Source organism: Mytilus trossulus, chromosome 6, assembly GCF_036588685.1.
Source record: "Mytilus trossulus isolate FHL-02 chromosome 6, PNRI_Mtr1.1.1.hap1, whole genome shotgun sequence".
In the NCBI taxonomy this organism is placed as follows: domain Eukaryota; kingdom Metazoa; phylum Mollusca; class Bivalvia; order Mytilida; family Mytilidae; genus Mytilus; species Mytilus trossulus.
The window spans coordinates 14,050,978-14,074,020 of NC_086378.1; the positions used below are offsets into that span (position 1 = coordinate 14,050,978).

The window sequence follows — 23,043 nt, forward strand, 5'->3', positions numbered from 1 at the left end:
GTTTTGATTCATTGATAAATGGGATTGCAAAATTCGGAACTGTATATTACTGGAAACGTATTTTTGGAGGGAGCAGTTAGAATCAACAAGTCCGTCAACCAAACAGTTGTTTAATAAAATGAAATTGATTCATACTGGTATATCATTGTTGACCTCTTACATTGAGCATTCTACAAGTTTTTGTTTTTACTATTGCAAATTTAAAAAAACCGCATAAAGCTTTTAGATAAAATTGAGAAACGAAATGGGGAATGTGTCAAAACGACAACAACCCGACTATAGAGCAGTCAACAGCCGAAGGCCATCAATGGGTATTCAATATAGCGAGAAACTCCAGCACCCGGAGGCGTCCTTCGGCTGGCCCCTTAAAATTTGTATACTAGTTCAGTGATAATGGGCGTCATACTTAACTCCAAATTTTACACAAGAAACTAAAATTAAAAATCAAGACTACAAAGGCCAGATGCTCCTGACTTGGGACAGGCGCAAAATTTCAGCGGGATTAAATATGTTTGTGAGATCTCACCCCTCCCCTAAACCTCTATCCAATGTAGAACAGTAAGTGCATAACAATACGCACAATAAACCTAGTTCAATAGAAGTCCGAGTCCGATGTCAGGAGATGTAACAAAAGAAAATAAACAAAATGACAATAATACACACATAATTACAGACTACTAGCAGTTAACTGAAATGCCAGCTGCAGACCGCAATTAAACTACTTGATATATTATGTCTTCATCATATGAATATTAGGCACAATCTCTCCCGTTAGGGGTCTAGTATCATACTATCATAAAATATATGAGAACATAACCCGTGTCGACTCATGACAACAACTGTTTTTTTATAAATAAATGTGTTTAGTTCCGATGCAAAGACCCTATAAGTGAATCAATATTAAAGCCAAATATACAACCTTTAATGACATGACAACAGTATCGTAACTATATCCATTCTTAATAAGTCTGTTTAAAGGTTTTGTTAGCTTTTGAGGTGAAAACTGACATTTTTGTGCTTTGTAAAGAATATCACCATAAAAGATTGGATGTGAAATACCTGAACGTATAAGATGTCTGTATGTTGAGTTATATTTACAAATTATTTCCTTATACTGATGATAAAATTGAGTAAATGTTTTGACTTCTAAGTTTGTGATATCGAAATCCCTAGTGTAATAATTTTTCAGTAATACAATCATTTCTCTCGCTAAAATCTAATACGTTGTTACATACACGAGTGAAGCGTACAAGATGTATATTTTAGAAATGAGTGTATGCAATGTTTTTTGAGGAACCCAGATGTACTTTTCAGTTCTTGGTTCGTTGATGTCTCCCATTTAAAAAAAAAAAATCTTTTTACACACAAATTGATTATATAGTTGATTATATACACTAGTATATGGATACATTAAGCAGTAAATTATTAGCTGTGGTTTATCAGTTAAAATCCGGTTTCAGTTTGTAACTCGGATTTGTTTTTCTCTGAATCGATTAATGACTTTTGAACAGGAATATACTACTGTTGCCTTTATTTATTATTGACTGTTATGCTATACGTTCTTGTTAAAGGAATACCAAATCGCTCAATAGCATTTTATTTCAGAAAATATACAGGTTTTAATCTTTATAAATATCATGGAAATCTCCACAATCATTTAGGTACCATAATGATGAAATGTACAATATATTCAAATATGCATTTTCCGAGAAAAAAAGACAAAGGAAACTTTTCACACATTTGATAATTTTTTTTTTTTTTAAAGTTTGAAATGTATAAACTTCATTTTTTAAAGTGAATCACTTTGTGATATTAATGTTCTATAGCGTTTACAATGATACTCTAAACCTCAACTTTATTAGCATTTTATGAATCCATTTTTCGCATCAACTTCTTCAACTTCTTCACTCTACCACAAAGTTTCTTGGAAAAAACTTCTCTAATGATGAGCGGTATACAAGTGGATAACGCAATGATAATGGATTCCTGACTGTAATAAAAAGGAAATGATTTGAATAAAGCATATTAAAATACTAGAGGTTAAAATACGTCACTTGGCATATTTGTGTTGTTGCATGTATTTTATTCCATTGGTAAATAAGGATTTGATTCTTTGGGTCACATCATTTGCTATCTTTGTTTTTTCTGTGTACTGTTTTGAGAAATATTTTCTGTTTAACCGACAACGACGTCGGGGGAAAAGAAACTAGCCTTATTGCTGTTTCCCGCGGTGTTTCCAACATCAATGAATGTTAAAGAATGTGATAAGGTCAGTTTAATATGTCTTATATGTGTTAAAATTGGCACATCTCATTTCCATGAAGATCATTTGACCCAATCTTCTCTTTATTTAGTTGTTTATTGGAAGGAATAAGTGGTTCTATAACGTCTTGCTTATTACTACGATCAAATTACTCGTAATCCCTACCGTGGATGATGATATCAAAACTTTGTTAACCGTTATTTAGCAATGGAAGTGCCTGCGGGCAAATTTGCACTCATAACGTTTAATGTTTACAGTCAACTTTAAATATTCCCATGTATAAATTATTCATGATATTTGAGTGAATTAATTGATATTATTGTGAAATATGAGTAATGAAGATTAATAAAAATTAATGTGTATAAAACAATCTAATACTTGAATTGCGTTTCTCTTTTAACTAACCTGGAAGCTTCTGTACAGATGGGTACTTTAATAAAGGATTTCTTAAAAATGGTATATCTGTAAACCAGGCAGTGCGTTTTCCAATAGGATTCCACGACTCGCCTGAAATGTATTTGTGATAAAGACTTACATATCAATATATACCCAATCAAGAAATACTTAAGATTTTCGAATTTTACGATTTCATATTTCCAAAACAAAGAATATATATATCAGCGTTTACCATCCATCCTTTATTGAATTCCTCAATATTTCAACATCTAGATACCAATTTTGACCTTAAATCAATAATTTAAAATATATGTTTCTCACATTTTAAACAATATCTTGCATTGCTTAAAATGAAATAAATTGGAAGTAAGCATATACTTGCAAATCCTTTTTTTGTGTGTTTTGTTTACATAAATGAAAAGTGCTGTGCTTCTTGTTCCAAATATATCTGTTAATTATACCAGCCTGCCTAATAACAACTCTATTTTCGACCAAGTGCGCCGAATTTGATAATTGAATATTCGATATGAAATGTGCTTATGTAAGGATGTTAAACATTCACATTCGAACCATTTCACTTAATACATTATGTTTTATAGTTCTACTTAAATGATTTTCACTTAATTCAGTCACGTTTGTATATACAATTTACACTTGGAAAAGTCACGTTTGTGTATGTATAAACAGTTAAATGCTACAAATTGTACCAGTTGATTTCCGTAAATTTGTGTCCTTGACGTCATGCATAGTTATAATGTAAATTATTTAATCATTGGTCATTAGAACGCCAACTAGATATAAGACGATGTAATATGAGTGCCAATGAAACGCCTCTCTATCTAAGTCACAATATATAGAAGTAAACCATTATAGGTCAAAGTATGGTCTTCAACACGGAGACTTGGCTCGCATATAAAGGGCCACAAAAAATGACTAGTGTAAAAATGTTCATACGGGAAAACCAAAGGTCTCATTTATATAAAAACGAGAAACAAGCAAGACTTATGATCCACATCAACACACGACACCTACTGAACATTAGATGCCTGACTTAGGAAAGGTGCAAAAAAATGAACTAGGTTTAGAATTAAAAAAAATTCTAAATTGTCAATTTATCAACGGAGTATTTAAGAAAATTATATCATGACTCATGTTATTTCTGTGCACTGACCAAATATTTGATGAGAGTACCTTCGGGAGCTAGTACTCCACCAGGAGCTTTACAACTGCTTTATTTTGAAAAGTGAAATGACAGAAATACTGAACTCCAATGTAAATGCAAAACGGAAAGTCCCTTATCAAATAATTATTCGGAATTTAACTCCTTTTCATAAGTGAGAAAGTTAGTAGTCCTTGTTGCAAAACGGCATAATTATCTTTTTATCAATAATGGAACGAGTAAGCATACCTTTAATCATGGGGATTTTACTCTTTTCATATTTCGGAATGTTACGCACATTAACAAAGAGGTCTAACTGACAAAGTATTATCGATCGCATTCAACTAAGAATAATAGCCAAATCATTATATTCACTAAAGTGTTACTCGCACACACTCTAAATCAGAGTTTCAACTTTCATTTGCCTCATATGCAAAACAAAAAAGAAATATATTTCTTTTGACAAAAATGTATACTTATAATGGTGTTTCAATTATTTTCTCAATTGAGGATAGTTATCAAGGGTGCTTCTTAACCTCCTTAGAGAAAACTTACCTGATGTGAAGAAAAATGAATGTGGTCTAAAACTAACATCCGGTTTCGATTTAGGAATGGGTTGGTAAAGCTTTTGTTTAATTATTTTTGGAGGTAAAATTGGTGAGCGAAAATCCATTGCACATCCTGCTCCCCATCCTTGACATAGTCCAAATATTCCTTGTCGTTTTACAGTTTGTAATGATTCGGTATATTGTACAATTGTTATCACTATCAGCAGTAAAATTTTCATGATAAACATCAATATCTGAAATCAGAAACAAAAAAGGATTATGAATAATTTATCTTATATTTATGCCTTACTAAGTCAGGAATACTAGTATATCGTTTGATGTGTTGTAGCTTTTGATTTTTGCCGGGTGATAAGGAGCTTTTCGATTTGAATTTTCGTCGGAGTTCTGTATTTTTGTTATGTACTTTTTATCTAATCTTGAAAAAGGTACATAGCAATCCCAACTATAATTCGTTTATGGAATTACTTCAAGGTGTACTAGCATGTCTGCCTTGTAGCGCTCATCTGACCGTAACCTCTTTTTCACGGTTCATCGGTTAACATGATGTTTTTATAACTAATCCTGTTTCTCTGATAAATGTAATCAATACATTTGGTGTATGAATTTACAATGTATCTATTTTTTCAAAGGGGAAGAAAATCGAAAATTTCAGAATTCTTTTTTGGTGTAGAAATAAACTCATGATAGATACCAGGATTGAAGTTTTATATTTATGCCAGACGAAACGTCTACAAAAGACTCATCAGTGACGCTCGAATCAAAAAAATATAAAAAAGGCAAATAAAGTACGAACTCGAAGAGCATTCAGGACCAAAGATTGAAAAGTTGAACTGTAAAAAAAACCGATGGCTTTTCTTATAATATATACTAGAACACACCCGCGAAATCGCGGGTATATACAGCTTGTGGACTGTTGTAGGATGATTTTTTTGTTAAAAGATAGTATGTATTGGAAATTTCATAAAAGGTATCAACAGCCTTCTCCCTTGTTCAAAAGTCCGATATTTGTTTCCTATCTGTTAAATTCAAATATTTTCGTGTGTCTGGCCTCAGACCACAATTATTCTCCTCCTTTGCTACAATGCTGCTTTTGGTAAAAGTCAAATAAAATTAACAATTTGCACCGTTTCAAACATGAAATAAATCTAACTTCTTATATATAGACCATTTTTAGTCTAATAAAATATGCTTCTAGGACACTCCGTCAGTGTTTTTTTCTTCTTTTGAGAGCCTCATTAAGATGTCAATGGTAGGATGTGCATCATGTATAAATGACTAAGGCTAATTTGAGGGGTAGTCGGAGGGGTCCTGATCCCGAAATCCCGCTGAAAACCATGAAATCCAGAGATGCAGAATTGAAAGAAATGCATATCCCGAAATCACGAAATCGAAAAATGTATTCCCGGATCCAGTAAGGATCAATCCCCAAATTCCGACGCCCCGAAAAATGCTCGCCTACTTTTAATCTCTACCTTACTTTCATTTTTACCAAAGCACTATTTTCCCTTTTTACAATAGATTTGTATGCCCTATTTATGGGCATTATGTTTTCAGGCTAGTGTGTCCGTCCGTTCGCTCGTCCGTCCGTCCGCCCGTCCATGTCTGTCCCGCTTCAGGTTAAAGTTTTTGGTCGAGGTAGTTTTAGATGAAATTAAGCATGTTTTACTTATTTTAATATATATGCAAGTGGTATGACCCCTTAAGTAGTAAACATTTCAAAGATAACAGTAGACAGCATCAGGGCCGACATTCTATACTAACATAAAAAGTCCCTGACAGAATACAGATAGTCTCTATATATTGAAGTAGTATAATCGTAGTTTACATGTAGATAAACGCGAAAAATAATTATCTTCTCTAAGGAGGTATACTAGTTGTGGTTCTTGCGATCTAAACACCGTGATATGAAACGCGAAAAGTAATTATCCTCTCTAAGGAGGTATAATAGTTGTGATTATTGCGATCTCAACACCATGATATGGAGAACGCTCTGAATGGCTTATTTTTCTCTCTCCATTTTTGTTATCCATCATACGATTGGTTGTACTTGTGTCAAATATTTTACTTATTTTAATATATATATATATATATATATATACAACTGGTATGACCCCTTAAATAGTAAACATTTCAAAGAAAACAGTAGACAGAATACAGAGAGTCTCTATATATTAAAGTATCATAATCGTAGTTTACATATAGATAAACGCGAAAAATAATTATTGTAACGGGAGGTATAATAGTTGTGGTTCATGCGATCTAAGCCCCATACTATGTAGAATGCTCTGATTGGTTTATTTTTTTTTTCATAATTTAGTTATCTATCATACGATTGGTTGTATTTGTGCATCTTTCAAACCGGAAATTTAATCTATGACTAAAAGTTAGTCCGATGACGGATTCATATCCGGACTCCTTTTTTGTCGTTTTTCTCCCAAAATAACTCGATCTGAATAATCATAAGAATAGATGACAAATGCGACTATGCATGTTACCTATAGGACACAGAGGCATGATGATTTGTGGAAGGAAGAGAAGCGACACCAAAAATGAGGTCTTCTCGTTTAATAGTATAGATGCGTTTCTTTAGGAATCAGACTGGATGTCCTTGGATCATTGATAATTAAATTCCTCCGTAGGATGTCTTTCTGCTTTTCATTTGATATATTGTAACACTGACGTATATATACTTGATCTCCTTTCATTCACATATTAACTGTAATCGACCTCCAATACACTAGTCAAATCTGTTTATGACAGACTGTCAATATACACACAAATAATTTAAACGACACGAAGGATATTTCTCATTGATATCTATATATATAATTATCGATAAGGATTTCGCTACCTCTTTTCTACAGGAAAACATCAGATTTTAATTCTATTGAACATCGTCCTCCTTCGGTTAGGTTTGAATTGCAGATGGGTAAAAATTAATCACGGGGAAAGTAAAATATTTGGAAGAAAAACAAACTAGTAAAAACACATATTAATCTAAATCACTCAACCCGAAACTAAAATTGAGCAAAACGAATGCCAACATAAATCGCGGATGAAGTTAATGAAAAAGTATTCGTAAGAAAGTAAGGTGTTCTTGAAAAAATTAAGGTGTTTTAGAAAAAAAAGTATTATTGAAAAAGAAGTTAGGTGTTAAAAAACAACAACAATAAGTTAAATGTTTGAAAGCAAATCATGAAATATAGAAATAATCCATTCAGATGGTATTGCAGACTACCTGCTGATAACAATAAATCCAAATTGCGATTCGGACATTAAAATTCATTTGTTGTAAATAAAGGCAACAGTATTATACCGCTGTTCAAAACTCATAAATCCATGGACAAAAAACAAAATCGGGGCAACACACCAAAACCGAGGGAAACGCATTTAATATAAGAGGAAAACAACGACATAACACTAAAATGCAACACACATAGACAAAACGTAAAACGTTTGAGGAGGTCCATAAATATAATTATTTTTTTATCTAAGGAACAAGATGTTTTGCTGTTTAACAGATGAAAACGAACAAGCAAGATCCAGGTTATCGTGATAATTGATAATATTTAATTTGATTATTAAACATACTTTCTCATCAACCAAACATCCATGTTCATCCATTTAGTTTTATTTTGAGTTCAATGTTAAATAAGAGTGGATGGGTACGCTTAATTACATTTTATTGGGTAATGATATTATTGATACATTTTTATTGTAAGTACTGTTCTGACCATACATTACACGTTTAGTAACGGTACGATAATGTTCTTTATTTTATAACTTTCCGTTTTCAATGCCTTCACTATTTTATTTAGTTTGACAAAGAACTTATAATTAAAACACCTTTAAGGACGGAAACATTAAAGCAGCTTTATGACCTCAACAATGATATGCAATAAAGCGCTAGTCCTTGTTGATATCAGAATAAACTATATGACATTATCAGGAATGTCATCAAGTCATGCAATCAAAGTAAAGGGGAATAATTATGTAACAGAGAAGGGTTCGCATTCAAAGAGCAAGATCTGTAAACTTTCAGCACATCTTAAACTGAAAATTCGTCGAATATAAAACTTTAATATATTTTCATAAATTCATCGTATGTTTTATCTACCTACACCTAAGGACCGATAGGGTTTAGATAATACAGGTAATTTATTTTCCTTTTAGAACCTCTTTTTATTGGCTACTATATATATCAGTCATCATCAAAAGAAACTAAGTAAAATGTTCTAAAGAGTATGAGGTCATAAACCTCAATTAGTCCTTCCATTTATCCGTTTACTAATTATTATCTAAGATTCCTAAAAGTAACTGTTGACATCACGCACATAATGTTGGTCTTTTTGCTTTCGGAGGAATTCTAAAAAAAGTATTTTAAAGTTAAGATGTAATCGACAACTAATTGCTTCAAATGTTTTGAATGATAAATAGTCAAAGGATTAAAGACAGGAAGATACAATTAATCGAAATTATTCCATTTAAATCACACACCACATAATGTTTTTGTTTGCTTTCATAGACGTCAAACCCATCATGAAGGAACAGGATATTAGAATTAAGGAAGGATGTAAAAACAGTTATTGTAGGAATAACTTTCCTGTATTTCTATTAGAATTTCAGAAGTTGTGGTTTTCGTTTTGAAGTTGTCTGAAAGGTTATTGTACCATGTTTAATTTAAGCTTCTTATTTACTGAAAGTGAATTCATTATTATTGTATTTGGATTATGTCACTCCCACAACTCCTTGGATTGAAATAGATATTACTGACAATGATATTGTATTATTTTTTTCAATCTGTTTTTTCAGTAGAAGCAATGTATGATTGGTTAATTTCGTTCGAAATATCAGATCAATACTAGTAATTATGAAATAATTGACCTTGGATTTCTTATACAATTGATCTGCTAACCAACATAAGAATGAAAAAGTCGGGCAGGTGTTAGAAAATATGTATTTTTCATTATAAGAACGTATCACTATCTTTGATATATGTCACCTATGAATTGATACCAGTTTGCTATATATAAGAGCCTGTCTTTGATATATGTCACTTATAGATTGAAACCGTTTCTCAGATAAAAGTATTATGGTCTCATACTTTTTAAGTAGTTTTGCTAGTTGATTGCCTATGCTTTTTGATAAACCATCAGCATTAGGATTGAATTTGTTTTTAAAGTTTGTTGTTTTCTTTGTTATTACCGATCATGGTCTTTGTGTTTTAGAAAATACAATAAAAATGTTTAAAATTGATATTTGCTGAAAGTTTTTAAACCAAATCATACCAAATATTAGAAGCACTATACCCTGCAGACAAGCATTACTCGAATGCTCGTATTTCAGAGATGATTTGGAATTCTGTATTCAACCCTTAGGCCAATTCTGTGTTCATGTCGTTGCACGCCTAAATGTTTGCTCCTAAATTGTACGTTTGAGACAGCATCGAATAAATAAAATGACTTTTGAGAATAACGTCTTGAAGACTCTGACGTTTAAAAGTCACGGAAACTTTTCATCTCTTTGATTTACGATAGTGTAGGGTTTCTTGGCAAATCATGAATTTTTAATCTATGAACGTCACCCTATATTGAAATTATAGAAAGGATCAAACTGCCACCAGCTGTATTCTTGAATGTTGTACTAATTAGTTTATGATAATAGTTGTCAATATTCCACAGTTAGTTATATAAGTTCATTTGAAAAGGCGTCGACTTGTAGGCATTCTACTTAATTATATATATGTAAAATTTTACAGCCTATAAAGCAAATAGAACCTACAAAGTTTATCATCAAAGACATTGAAAGAAAAATGTGATTTATAGGATATTTAACACTTTCTAATTTTCGTCGTCCGAAGAGTTGATCTATGTTAAAATATTAAGTGAACGTACACACAAAAATTCCCAGGAAACAATGAATAGACGCACACCATTGTTCGAAAGATTCATTATAATTAATAAGCAAGTTATTTTACCTATCAACTGGCACTTTCGTTAGTATTATTTTAAATTAAAAGACTTTGAAGAAACATAAATAACAGGATCAACGTATTTTACTTTTTGTGAAAGGATACATTTGTGGTCCCGTCACGAATTATGATAGTATTTATGGCTGCAACTTCGGAGAAGCATAACTAAGAAATCAGCAAAAAAATAAAGTGTAAAGGATCCTTCAATGTGTTATTGCTAACAGTTTAGCTTTGATTATATGATGCATGAGTATCCCTTGAAAAATGAGATTGAAAATAAAACCAGCCTTAAGACATTGCTAAAACATCAACTTACTGAAATGATACCTAGTTAGGGGGACACCATATGATTTAGATAACCTAACACTCACTAAACATCGAGATTTTTCACCCTATTATGATAATCTGTGATGCAGTTAGTTAGCTGTGATGGTGGTAGTAATATACGGGTATAGTCTTAATTTGTACTCGAGCAATACGATATATATTAACACTTCTGATGCACCTGAGTTGAACCGCTACTGCTGGTTCATGTTGCCAGATTTTCATTATCTGTATTGTATTTTGTATAATGCTGGTTGTTATTTTTATACGACCGCAAATTTTGAAAAAATTTTCGTCGTATATTGCTATCACGTTGGCGTCGTCGTCGTCGTCGTCGTCGTCGTCGTCGTCGTCGTCGTCGTCCGAATACTTTTAGTTTTCGCACTCTAACTTTAGTAAAAGTGAATAGAAATCTATGAAATTTCAACACAAGGTTTATGACCATAAAAGGAAGGCTGGTATTGATTTTGGGAGGTTTGGTCCCAATATTTTAGGAATTAGGGGCCAAAAAGGGCCCAAATAAGCATTTTCTTGGTTTTCGCACTCTAACTTTAGTAAAAGTGAATAGAAATCTATGAAATTTTGACACAAGGTTTATGACCACAAAAGAAAGGTTGGGATTGATTTTGGGAGTTTTGGTTTCAACAGTTTAGGAATTAGGGGCCAAAAAAGGGCCCAAATAAGCATTATTCTTGGTTTTCGCACAATAACTTTAGTTAAAGTAAATAGAAATCAATGAAATTTAAACACAATGTTTATGACCACAAAAGGAAGGTTGGTATTGATTTTGGGAGTTTCGGTCCCAACAGTTTAGAAATTAGGGGCCAAAAAGGGACCCAAATAAGCATTTTTCTTGGTTTTAGCACCATAGCGTTAGTATAAGTAAATAGAAATCTATGAAATTTAAACACAAGGTTTATGACTATAAAAGGAAGGTTGGTATTGATTTTGGGAGTTTTGGTCCCAACAGTTAAGGAAAAAGGGGCCCAAAGGGTCCAAAATTAAACTTTGTTTGATTTCATCAAAAATTGAATAATTGGGGTTCTTTGATATGCCAAATCTAACTGTGTATGTAGATTCTTAATTTTTGGTCCAGTTTTAAAATTGGTCTAAATTAAAGTGCAAAGGGTCCAAAATTAAACTAAGTTTGATTTTAACAAAAATCAAATTCTTGTGCCTCTTTGATATGCTGAATCTAAACATGTACTTAGATTTTTGATTATGGGCCCAGTTTTCAAGTTGGTCCATATCAGGATCTAAAATTATTATATTAAGTATTGTGCAATAGCAAGTCTTTTCAATTGCACAGTATTGTGCAATGGCAAGAAATATCTAATTTCACAATATTGTGAAATAGCAAATTTTTTTTTAATTAAGAGTTATCTTTCTTTGTCCAGTAAAGTAAGCAAAAAATATCTGCAAGAATTTTTTTTAATTGGAGTTATCTTTCTTTGTTCAGAATCAACTTAAATCTTTGTTATATACAATATACAATGTATATTCACTTTTTACTACCAACTGATAAATTTAAATAATCTTTACCATTCAGTGATAACAAGCAGTTTTTTTACATCTTAATATTTTATGATGTATTTAAATGAGTAGTAATTGTTGCAAACTCCATTAGAATATTTTAATTGGAATTAGTTTTGGAATAAGGGAAAGGGGGATGTGATTAAAAAATTGGGTTCAATTTTTCTCATTTGAAATTTCATAAATAAAAAGAAAATTTCTTCAAACATTTTTTTGAGAGGATTAATATTCAACAGCATAGTGAATTGCTCTAAGAGAAAACAAAAATTTTAAGTTCATTTGAATACATTCATTCTGTGTCAGAAACCTATGCTGTGTCAACTATTTAATCACAATCCAAATTTAGAGCGGAATCCAGCTTGAATGTTGTGTCCATACTTGCCCCAACTGTTCAGGGTTCAACCTCTGCGGTCGTATAAAGCTACGCCCTGCGAAGCATCTGGTTCTTTTTGCCATGATTTTCAATGTGTTATTCCCTTTTCAGCTTATGATAATTGTACCGGGCCCTTGATACATTCATGTTTATACAATTAGCAAGGGTTCACTAGAAACGGTAGTTCAAAAAAGTGCTTTGATGGATTAGAATAAGCATTTCATTTTCATAATCGCATATACCAGAAAACAAGTGACATTGATATGAAATTACTTTACAACCATTTTAATTAAGTATGATTTAAAAAAAGAAATTAAAATTAAGGTATATTTATATTATTTTATTTCTATGCTGATCTTTGCAATTGATTAAATTAAGTAATAGTTACAGTAAAAATACGCTCATTTTGAAAATGAATTGACTCGACAATGCCTTCTTCATTGCTTATTTTTGTGCATATCTTATATATTTATCACAGTTTTCAATTATTTTGTCGGATCCTTGTATTAAATTGATGTAAAGAGTAAAAGTATAAACTGGCATGTCCGCACATTAAATGGATTTGATACGAGGACTTTTGTATGCCGACTGGATGAAGGAATTTGAAAGGCTTATTCACCCTGAATTTATTAAAAAGCATGCAGATAGATTTTTCAAACGTACTTTCCTCTTTTTACTTTAACAAAAACTCAAAGTATCATGTATCCAAATGTGTATTTCAAGGGTTCACTTACTTACAGTTAGCTGTGTTCATGAAAAAAATGACCACATTATAAATGCTACAGTTTTCAGATATTGGAACTTTAATGAATTCTTTAAATATATATATATATATATATATATAAGCCCAGGTGGTCGTGTAGTCTAACGGGAAGGCTACAATGCAGGCGATTTGGTGTCACGATATCTCAGTAGCATAAGTTCGAATCCCGGCGAGGGAAGAGCAAAACATTTGCGAAAGCAAATTTATAGATCTAGCATTGTTGGGTTGATGTTTAGACGAGTTTGTTTATCGTTCATTTTGTTTACATAAATAAGGCCGTTAGTTTTCGCGTTTGAATTGTTTTACATAGTCTTATCGGGCCCTTTTAAAGCTGACTATGCGGTATGGGCTTTGCTCATTGTTGAAGGCCGTACGGTGACCTATAGTTGTTAATGTTTGTGTCATTTTGTTCTTTTGTGGATAGTTGTCTCATTGGCAATTATACCACATTTTTTTTTATATTGTATATATATTCATTTTATTCATAAAAATGAATTTTAAAAATGAATGTATAAAAATGAATTTTCGAACCAAAACTCCAACTGTTTTACAGATACAAGTTGTCGTAATTTGGTTAGAAAAATTACAAATTTCCATCCAAACCTCAAACTATTTTACAGGTACAAGTTGTCGTAATTTGGTTAGAAAAATTACAAATTTCCATCCAAACCTCAAACTGTTTTACAGATACAAGTTGTCGTAATTTGGTTAGAAAAATTACAAATTTCCATCCAAACCTCAAACTGTTTTACAGGTACAAGTTGTCGTAATTTGGTTAGAAAAATTACAAATTTCCATCCAAACCTTAAACTGTTTTACAGATACAAGTTGTCGTAATTTGGTTATAGATGTCTTTTGATGAAACAATTTACTGTGGATTCATTTACTTTCGTGGAATGACTTTAAGGAAAACTAGCATGTTCGTTAATATTTAATTTACTGATTCATCTATACCCACGAAATCTACGAAAATTGGTATCCAACGAATAGCAATGTATTCACCGTATACAATATTGAATAATGAATATCGTTTAAATGTTATGGACATTTGTGAATGGATGAAGGCCTGTTAAAGAAGATTATGTACTCTTTCAGATTATGACCTATTTCTACACATATAATTAATAAAAAAATCCTGAAGATAGTTTAAAACTTCAATTTAGATACATGTTGGTAAAATAATAATATTTATTCAAAAAATGTTTCAAAGGTATACATTTTCCTTCGGTACATTATATTACAAAAAACACGAAGAAACATACATTTTGTAAAAATCTACAGCGTTTTCTAACATTGATTCAGATTTATGGAAATATAGAAAAGTAATGTACATTACGAATTACTATTTTCAAAATATTTCTTTAGCTTTCATATTTTTATGCTGTAATTGAAACAAAACAGCAAAATTGGCGAGAACGCTTTATTGAATCAAACAAAAATATTGCAAACTCACGAAAATAATATTTGAAAGCCAAGAAAACAATTACCTCATAGTACTTGAACATTAAGTTTTGTAAAATTTTACAAATTGTTTTAAAAGAAAATCACAAAAGTACTGAGATAACTCGGAGGAAAATTCAAAACGGAAAGGCCTTATTCAAAGTGCAAAATCAAAAGCATATAAAGTATAAAGCCGAATTTCCAGTAAATCAGTTAATAAATCACGTTTTTTTTCAAATGCTTACTTACCTGAAAACGTTTGTAATAAACTCCTGAAAGACGCAAGCTGAAGCTAATGTATTAGATCAGTGAACATCTTTATATGACTTTATTTGTGTAGGCTGATACGACTGTCAACAACATTTAAAACCACTAATTATTGCTTAAATATTATTCTATATTCAATTATATATAAATACAGCAATTAACAAAAATCGTTTACTTTTCCTGTATCCATTTGATATTGGTAGTTAGCGGAACGTTAAACTAACAATAAGTGATAAAAGAGATTTTAAAGTATACCAATCGCCAAATGGTTAACCTTTACAAATACTTCTTTTTAGTTCTAGATGGATTAACTTTGATCAGCAGCATCAATTACATACGATATGATAACAAATATTATAATTATAATATTATTTTTATTAATGTAATTACTCATTTTTATTTGTACTTTTATAAAAGCAATTTTTTTTAAAACAGTAATTTAAATCTTTTCCTGTACAATATGTCGAGCAATTTTCCGTAGCTTATATGCTATGTCAGGGCACATGCATTTAGGTAAACAAGTAAAATAACAAATATACCAAACTCCAAGTGAAAAATCAAAATGGAAAGTCTCTTACTTATCAATTATCAAAATCATAAGCTCAAACACATCTAACGAATGGGAAACAACTGTGATATTCCTGATTTGTGTTGCATGTATTTAAAAAAATTGAATCTTTCGAAAAACAGAAAAGGGTAACACTAAAACACTACTGGTAGGACATTTTATTATTTTGCTAGGCTTCTTATAAAACTGGAGTCGTATGCATTAGGTTTATATTTACTCTGTCATGACTTGTTCCTATATAAGATTATTCTGTGATAGAACAGTTTGGGAGGCAAAACTCATAAAATTATACAATATTTGTTGCATGCACTCCTAGAAATCGTCCGATATCCGAACTTGTGTTGGATGTTTTTTCTTAAAATTCCTTACATCTGGGACATCATAATCTCAAAAGCGATTTAAGGTGGTACCCAACAATTTCACTAAAATTTATTTGGCTCGTTTAATTTTCCTTAAATTTTGACAATGTATTTACTTTGACCCTTTAACAAAAATATAAAAATTTCAAAAATTTTGAACCAACCGTTTTGTCAGAAAATTACACCGGTTATATAGCAGTTTGAAAAATACCAATTTTGATCAAAGAGAAGCTTAAAATTCCCTTTATAACACAACGTAATTAAAACGTTTAGATGACTTTATGGAGTTATCTTCCTGTAGTGTTAGGTACCACCTTAATAAAAAACAAAAAGGATCTTATTTAGTCAAGTATATGAAACCATTTATTAATGATTATAAAATATTTCAAATTAAAAATGATTTATGGGCCGAATGATATCACTGCAATAGTTATGATAAACTTTAGTTGATCGACTAACTAAAAGTATGCCAGAAAACATGCACTAACAATAGTTCCCTAATATTCTGTATAGTTTTAACTTGGTTTTGAATGTCCGAGTATTAAAATGCGTACTCTATTTACCTGAACTATCATGTCATATAAATCAGATAAAAACTTTAAAAAACCCAATTCCTTTGCCAATTAATGATAAAAGAGTCAAAGTTAGGAGGTTGTAGAAAACTTTCTGAAATTTGAATGTTGAACAGTCCAAAAATACCGAAAGCTGGGGAATCTTCGAAACGGAAAGTCTTGGCAAAATCAAAAGTTCAAACACATCAAACGAATTGATAACTACTGTCTTATTTCTGACTTGTTACATGTATTTCTGATCTAGGAAACGAAGAATTGAACCTGAGCATGATATACAATCATTTTTTTTTAAAACAGTTAATTTTTCTAAAAAATGAATTTCAGCGTTACGCATTATTGCAAAGATATGAAATACAAAATGTTATTTCTAAACCAATTAAGCTGTTATAAATTGAAGAAAGTACTTTATATATATATATTTTTTAAAACATAATGAATAACAGAGAACGCTTTTTGAAAAATCTTTCTGATGATTTTTGTAACTGTCCTCTGAGGTTTTTTTTCTCTCTAGAAAGAATGGTTTCATTACCTGTAAAACAAAATATGTATTTCTAGTTGGCTAGATATTCCGAGAGTCTAAACCAGACGACGTTATCTTTTATACAATGACTTCTGAAAATAATACATAGTGTTTATCTATAATTGTTTATTTTGATGGTCTCAGTTTTGTAAATGTATTTTCATTTCTCATTTTTTTTTAATTTTTCAATCTTCGTTTCTCTTTCTATCTTTTACCGTAAATTTAAGTTTTCGACTTTTTTTTTGTCGTAAGTTTATCTCAGATTGAATATTGTAATTCGCTGTTTCTCTGTTTAGTTTGGTTAGTCGTGGTCTAGATTGCTGAGAAACTGTAACTTATTTCGAGTAGTGACACAATTTTTTTAAGACCTGGATTTCTAACGTTTTCTCTTGTTTCCATATGATGTTAGTGCGTACAGTTTTTTTTATACTGAATAATTTGTTCTATAATTTCATTCTTTTTATATTGACTACTGAATTTTGTACTAAGTTTATGATATCACATTTGTCAAAAAATGACATTACTTGTATGTCTGTCTGTCCGTCATGTTTATTTTTATTATTTAAATATTTTGGGAAGTTTATGAGTTGTCACAATTGATTATTGTGATCAGAATTTCCCCCCTCTTGTTATGTATATTTGAAATCGTCAGACTTTAATGTTGTCCATGAGATTTTCATATAGACTATGTCTCTTGTGTTTTGATGCGTTTTGTTATTTGATTTTGCCATGTGACTATGGACTTTCTGAATTGATTTTCCTCTAAGTTCAGTATTTTTGTGATTTTACTTTTTGTTAATATCCAGTGGATTTGGTTTTTTTTTTGGTTTAACTGCGATTTGACGCCTATCAAGTTATTTTCTTTATCAATTATACAAAAATGGTTCCTTTAAACTTTGCAAATGTGAAAATCCATGTTGATTAAGACTTTGACGAAGAAAAATGAATAGTCATTCAAAATATATTAGCATTCTATTTATGACAATGAAGCCAAATAAGTACAGATATTCATATTTGTTAATATTTTTCAAAATTATATGGATATTTCGTATACATGAGTGACATCGAAAGAGTTTCGATATTCATATATAAAAAACATCAGCACATCTTTTTAATCATACTTACTCACTCATTTCTGTAGTTCAGAATTTTTTTTTCAATTGTGGTCAGTGCTTCTGATAAGAAACGGAAAATAATAAGCTCAGATGTCAAATGACAATTCCCATGTGTATATCAGTTCATTCATTACAACCGGCTTTACCGTTGTCGAAGTTATAACATAGTGATGTTGTTATGACAAGAAGATAATGGGTCAGTGATATTTAATAATAAAAAATATATTTGAAAACCCGATGACTCTAGCTCCGATTACAATTTGTTTAGTGAAAAGTTGATTCATTGTAGTTACAAATATAGATGTGGCCTATGTCAAATGATAGATTAAAAAGCTCAATTACATCAAACGAATAGATAACAATTTTTATATTTCTGTACAGACATTTTCTGATGTAGAAAATGGTGGCTTAAACCTCTCACTTGTATGACAGTCGCATACAATGCCATTATATTGACAACGATATGTGAACAAAACAAACAGACATAGGGGGTGTTTGGATATAAGCCTAAGGCTTCCTATGGTTACCCATAGGTACCTATGGTTTGATATTTTGTGTATAAAATATCAAACCATAGGTACCTATGGGTAACCATAGGAAGCCTCAGGCGTATTTCCAAACACACTCATAATAGGTAAAAATGTCAAAATAGGGGTACAACGGTCAACATTGTGTTAAAATCTTAATCATTACGGAGAGCAACTACCAACATTATTATTGAATGCTAAATATAATCATCATATTTCTGACATGAATATCCATCAATTTATTCAAAGCGCTTCTCTTCTTGAAAACATGGACTAATTTCAATATGACTTCTCATTTGTCTATGATCATGAAACACCGATTAACATATTGATACTCTAAGAATACTTAATCAGTGAAATTTATAATCATTCGATATATATTTGGAACTAACTGATTCCAGTCATTTTGCAGTGTCGAGACATCTGCATTTTTTCTTAAATCTTGATGTATTAATTGACAATGAGGACGATTTAAAACTATGTTCTATGACGATCACTACGATATAGATTTTCCCAAAAATTCTTATTTTCGATGAATGAAATAAGATCTACCAATCCAATGGTGCCTACGTTTCTTTGAGTTGCTGAAGCAAGCTCTCACTATGGCGATGAGAAAAAAAAGAGACGTATGTACAGCAAGAACTGCTTTGGCAAATTAACGTCACAAGTTTACCGTCTACCATCGTGAATCGATGAAAGTTCTACGGTATCTTCTTGTCTCAATATTAAAAAGACAGAAATAAGATCCGAATATTAAGTTCATTATCTTGAGATTTCAAAATGAAAAGTGTCTAGAACATATTGATTCATAAACATGTCAGAAATAGAACGATTTTGTATCTAGCCTTTATTATTTAAAACATAAATTGATATGTGCTCTCCATATAATCTAGATATATATATTTTGGTGTTTTTAAAGCAGGGTTTACGTCATCGAGATATAAAACATGAATAGACAAAATATCAGATAAATAAAGTATTTATAATTATATGATAAAATTGAGAAAGGAAATGGTGAATATGTCAAAGCGACAACCACCCGACCATAGAGCAGACAACAGCCGAAGGCAACCAATGGGTCTTCAATGTAGCGAGAATTCCCGCACCCGTAGGTGTCCTTCAGCTGGTCCCTAAAAATATGCATAATAGTATAGTGATAATGGACGTCATACTAAACTCCGAATTATACACAAGAAACTCAAATTTAAAATCATACAAGACTAACAAAGGCCAGAGGCTCCTGACTTGTTGAAGCCAAAATATGCAATCTTTAATGACTTGACAACAGTATCGTAACTATATCCCCTTTTAATAAGTCTATTGAAAGGTTTTGTTAGTTTCTGAGGAGAATACTGACATTTTTGTGCTTTATAAAGAATATTTCCATAAAAAATTGGATGTGAAATACCTGAACGTATAAGATGTCTGCAGGTTGAGTTATATTTACGAATTATTTCCTTATACCGGTGATAAAACTTAGTAAATGTTTTGACCAGTTTGTGATATCGAAAACCCTGGTGTAATAATTTTTCCGTAATACATAAATTTCTCTCGCTAAAATCTAATACGTTGTTACATACACGTGCGCGTGATGCACATTTTCATTATATCAGTATTTCGTTTTAAACAAAGGAATAACGTCCAACCCTCATTTAGCTCCATTTCAGTGTTATAATAAATCAGTTATCTTTCTGATATCCAAATGCTATTATTTTTTTCAGATATCATAAAGTCTTGAAGTCTCTAGCCAAATATTTTTGTTTCTATCAAACGAAGATTTGCGGCCTCATATGGAATGCAATCTTGCTAAAAATGTACGGTCACCGGACTCTGTTAAAGAACCCTTTCTATCAGAATTGCAAGACATGATATAATGATTTTATTTGGATAAAATGCTCATGTTCTTATAGCCCTCATTTTAATGGTTCAAAATATTAATCTTTTTTGGCCTATATAACCACTATAAATTTTAAAGCTTTCCATGTCTGTCTGTCAGGCATCACCGGACCTTGAACTCTTTTCATTTAAATCTTTGCAAAGAGAAGTCTCCGCTATTTTAGTATCCAAAAAATTGCCGTACACCAAAGACATTTTAATTTGTTTTTAGGATAAAATAATTTGCAACATTAAATCATTATGAAGCCTTCACTTCCTAAATATAGTAACATTAAGGTATTAACAATAGATTCAAATATATCAATATCTGGAGAGCGTTTTCATATAGAATCATTCACATGTAATTAACGAATATATGAGTAAACTGACATTGATTTTAAGAATTAACGTCGAATGTAGAGTAGACATTGTGACAGTAATTATATGTTGCGTCGGAGGACACCACAATATCTTTGCTTTTTTGACATTTGACGTTCAAATTAATCAGTTCGACGGTACTATTAGATGTTATTTCCAATAATCGGTATGAGAAGGCAAAGTTATTAATAAACATATCATATGAATAGTGCTTTACAAATTAAATTTCCAGTCTTATACATTCCTCGGTTAGGTAGTATTACAAACTACTTAATCAGCTGTATGTCAGATGATTAGGGTAGCATCCTAGGGGAAGGTATCATAATGGATAGTAGATTAGGACATTATCAGACATAATAAAAACTCCATTAAAATCAAACTTGGTGGTCTTAGCTGATCATTATGGTCTATTAACCCCGTGTGCTCTTTCTTCCTGATATCATGTCTGTTCTATACAGACCTGTAGACTGGTCTTCGGTTTTTGTCGAGCAAAAATTAGTGAATTATGTAGCAATGGTGTTTTATCGATAAAAAGGCGGATCAATTTTTTACTGTAAGATATCCTGATACCTAATTTTTAAGTTCAGCCTCAGTCAATTGAAATTGAAATTAAACTAATGTATACAAATGTAATGATAGATATTTTTTTGGATGATGTGTCTTTAACATCAAGGACTAAACTTTTGGTTTTGATTCCTGTACACGTATTTTTTTTACTTATCATAAATAAGATAACAGGAAGTAAAATATTGTTTTTTACACCACAACGACAGTTTGGGAGAGTCTACTAGTTTACGAAGTAATAGGTTGAGAATTCAACGAACCCGAGCCATCCTTTAGATTTTCATTTTTATGTTTAAATTACGTATATTAGAAAGTTCTAGTCAACATTGATTCTCTGTCAAGTTTCATGATTATATCTATCACCCACTGAATTAGGCATTCAGTCTTTAAAATACCCTAGAGTTTTGATATTTGATATTAAATGAAAAATAATTTATCTATGGAGGTTGCGCCGCCTCTCGGACAATGTTTCCTTTTGAGATTCATTATATCGTGTATTAGTACAATCAAGTTGAGTAAGCCTTTGACTATTTGCTCAAAATTAAGCAGGAAGTTATCAAGTTGGTGGTATTCACATTTTGAAGTCCAATACGACGTCTGAATATTCAAAAATTAGTCGAACAAAATAATGTGTAATTTATTTCATGAGTAAACCCATCAAGAACATTTTGCTTCATTTTGTAGATATATACAAGTTTATACGGTATAAGAAATAAAACACACTGTTTGATTATTTGTCAGCTGAATAGAATCAAATTATATTCTTATTAATTTATATTTCAGGAAAATACGTTGGAAATAGACCTATCAAGCTCAGAAAAAGTAACTGGAAAGATAGAAATATAGAAATAGTACGAAAAAAGGAAAAGGAAAAGAAACGTTTAGGACTTAAATAGAATCATGTGTATTTTAACACAGGACATAGACTTAAAAAAACATCAATTATTGTCATCTTTTAAAACTGGGCACTGGTCAGAAAAAAATATAAATTTTTTGTCATTAATCATTCATTAGCTCATTGCAGAATGTAAAGGAATGAAAGAAATAATGATATTGTACCAAGACAAAAAGGTTATATGTGAGACCTTATGTTTTTTTTTTAATACAAAATCAGGTATTTTTACTTAAGTAAAGAATAAACTTAATTTTGGTTTGTTGATTTCTGCCCCTTATATGATCCCTTTGTATATCTCCTTTAATTTTGATTTGATGTTAATGCCTAAATTCTTAATTATGTTTAGTTGCATCTAGACAAATATAAAAAAGAAGATGTGGTATGATTGCCAATGAGACAACTATCCACAAAAGACCAAAATGACACAAACATTAACAATTGTAGGTCACCGTACGGCCTTCAACAATGACCAAAGCCCATACCGCATTTAGTAAAACTGTTTTACAATGAAAAATCTTCGATATGCACGATGAACCCACTGGATTTTCTTCCATACTGTACAATGTGTGCAAAATAATCTACATTCATGGTCAAATCTATATTTACATAACA

At 31.1% G+C, this 23,043-nt stretch overlaps 2 protein-coding genes across 2 annotated transcripts in view; one reads left to right on the top strand and one right to left on the bottom strand.

Annotated features, from left to right (window-relative positions):
* The window catches only part of LOC134720839 (RNA-binding protein 42-like), a 35,232-nt gene extending 12,551 nt beyond the window's left edge, over window positions 1–22,681 (top strand). Inside the window, exon 5 of the mRNA XM_063583394.1 lies at window positions 22,320–22,681. Coding sequence (XP_063439464.1) covers window positions 22,320–22,432 — 113 coding nt within the window. The 3' untranslated portion in view covers window positions 22,433–22,681. The remainder of the gene's footprint in view (window positions 1–22,319) is intronic.
* LOC134723205 (uncharacterized) lies at window positions 1,608–15,150 on the bottom strand. Its single transcript, XM_063586831.1, has 4 exons — window positions 15,041–15,150; window positions 4,374–4,620; window positions 2,669–2,770; window positions 1,608–1,990 (listed from the first exon to the last, which is right to left on the bottom strand). The coding sequence occupies exons 2-4, from the start codon at window positions 4,612–4,614 to the stop codon at window positions 1,905–1,907; spliced, it is 429 nt and encodes a 142-aa protein (XP_063442901.1). The 5' UTR covers window positions 4,615–4,620; window positions 15,041–15,150; the 3' UTR covers window positions 1,608–1,904.
* Window positions 22,682–23,043: the final 362 nt, after the last annotated feature.

Coding starts and splice junctions, on each gene's coding strand:
- LOC134723205 (XM_063586831.1), bottom strand. CDS start 4,614: ATGTTTATCATGAAAATTTTACTGCTGATAGTGATAACAATTGTACAA. Junction 2,771..4,373: donor TTCATTTTTCTTCACATCAG/GTAAGTTTTCTC, acceptor AATACATTTCAG/GCGAGTCGTGGAATCCTATT. Junction 1,991..2,668: donor ATCTGTACAGAAGCTTCCAG/GTTAGTTAAAAG, acceptor TTTTTATTACAG/TCAGGAATCCATTATCATTG.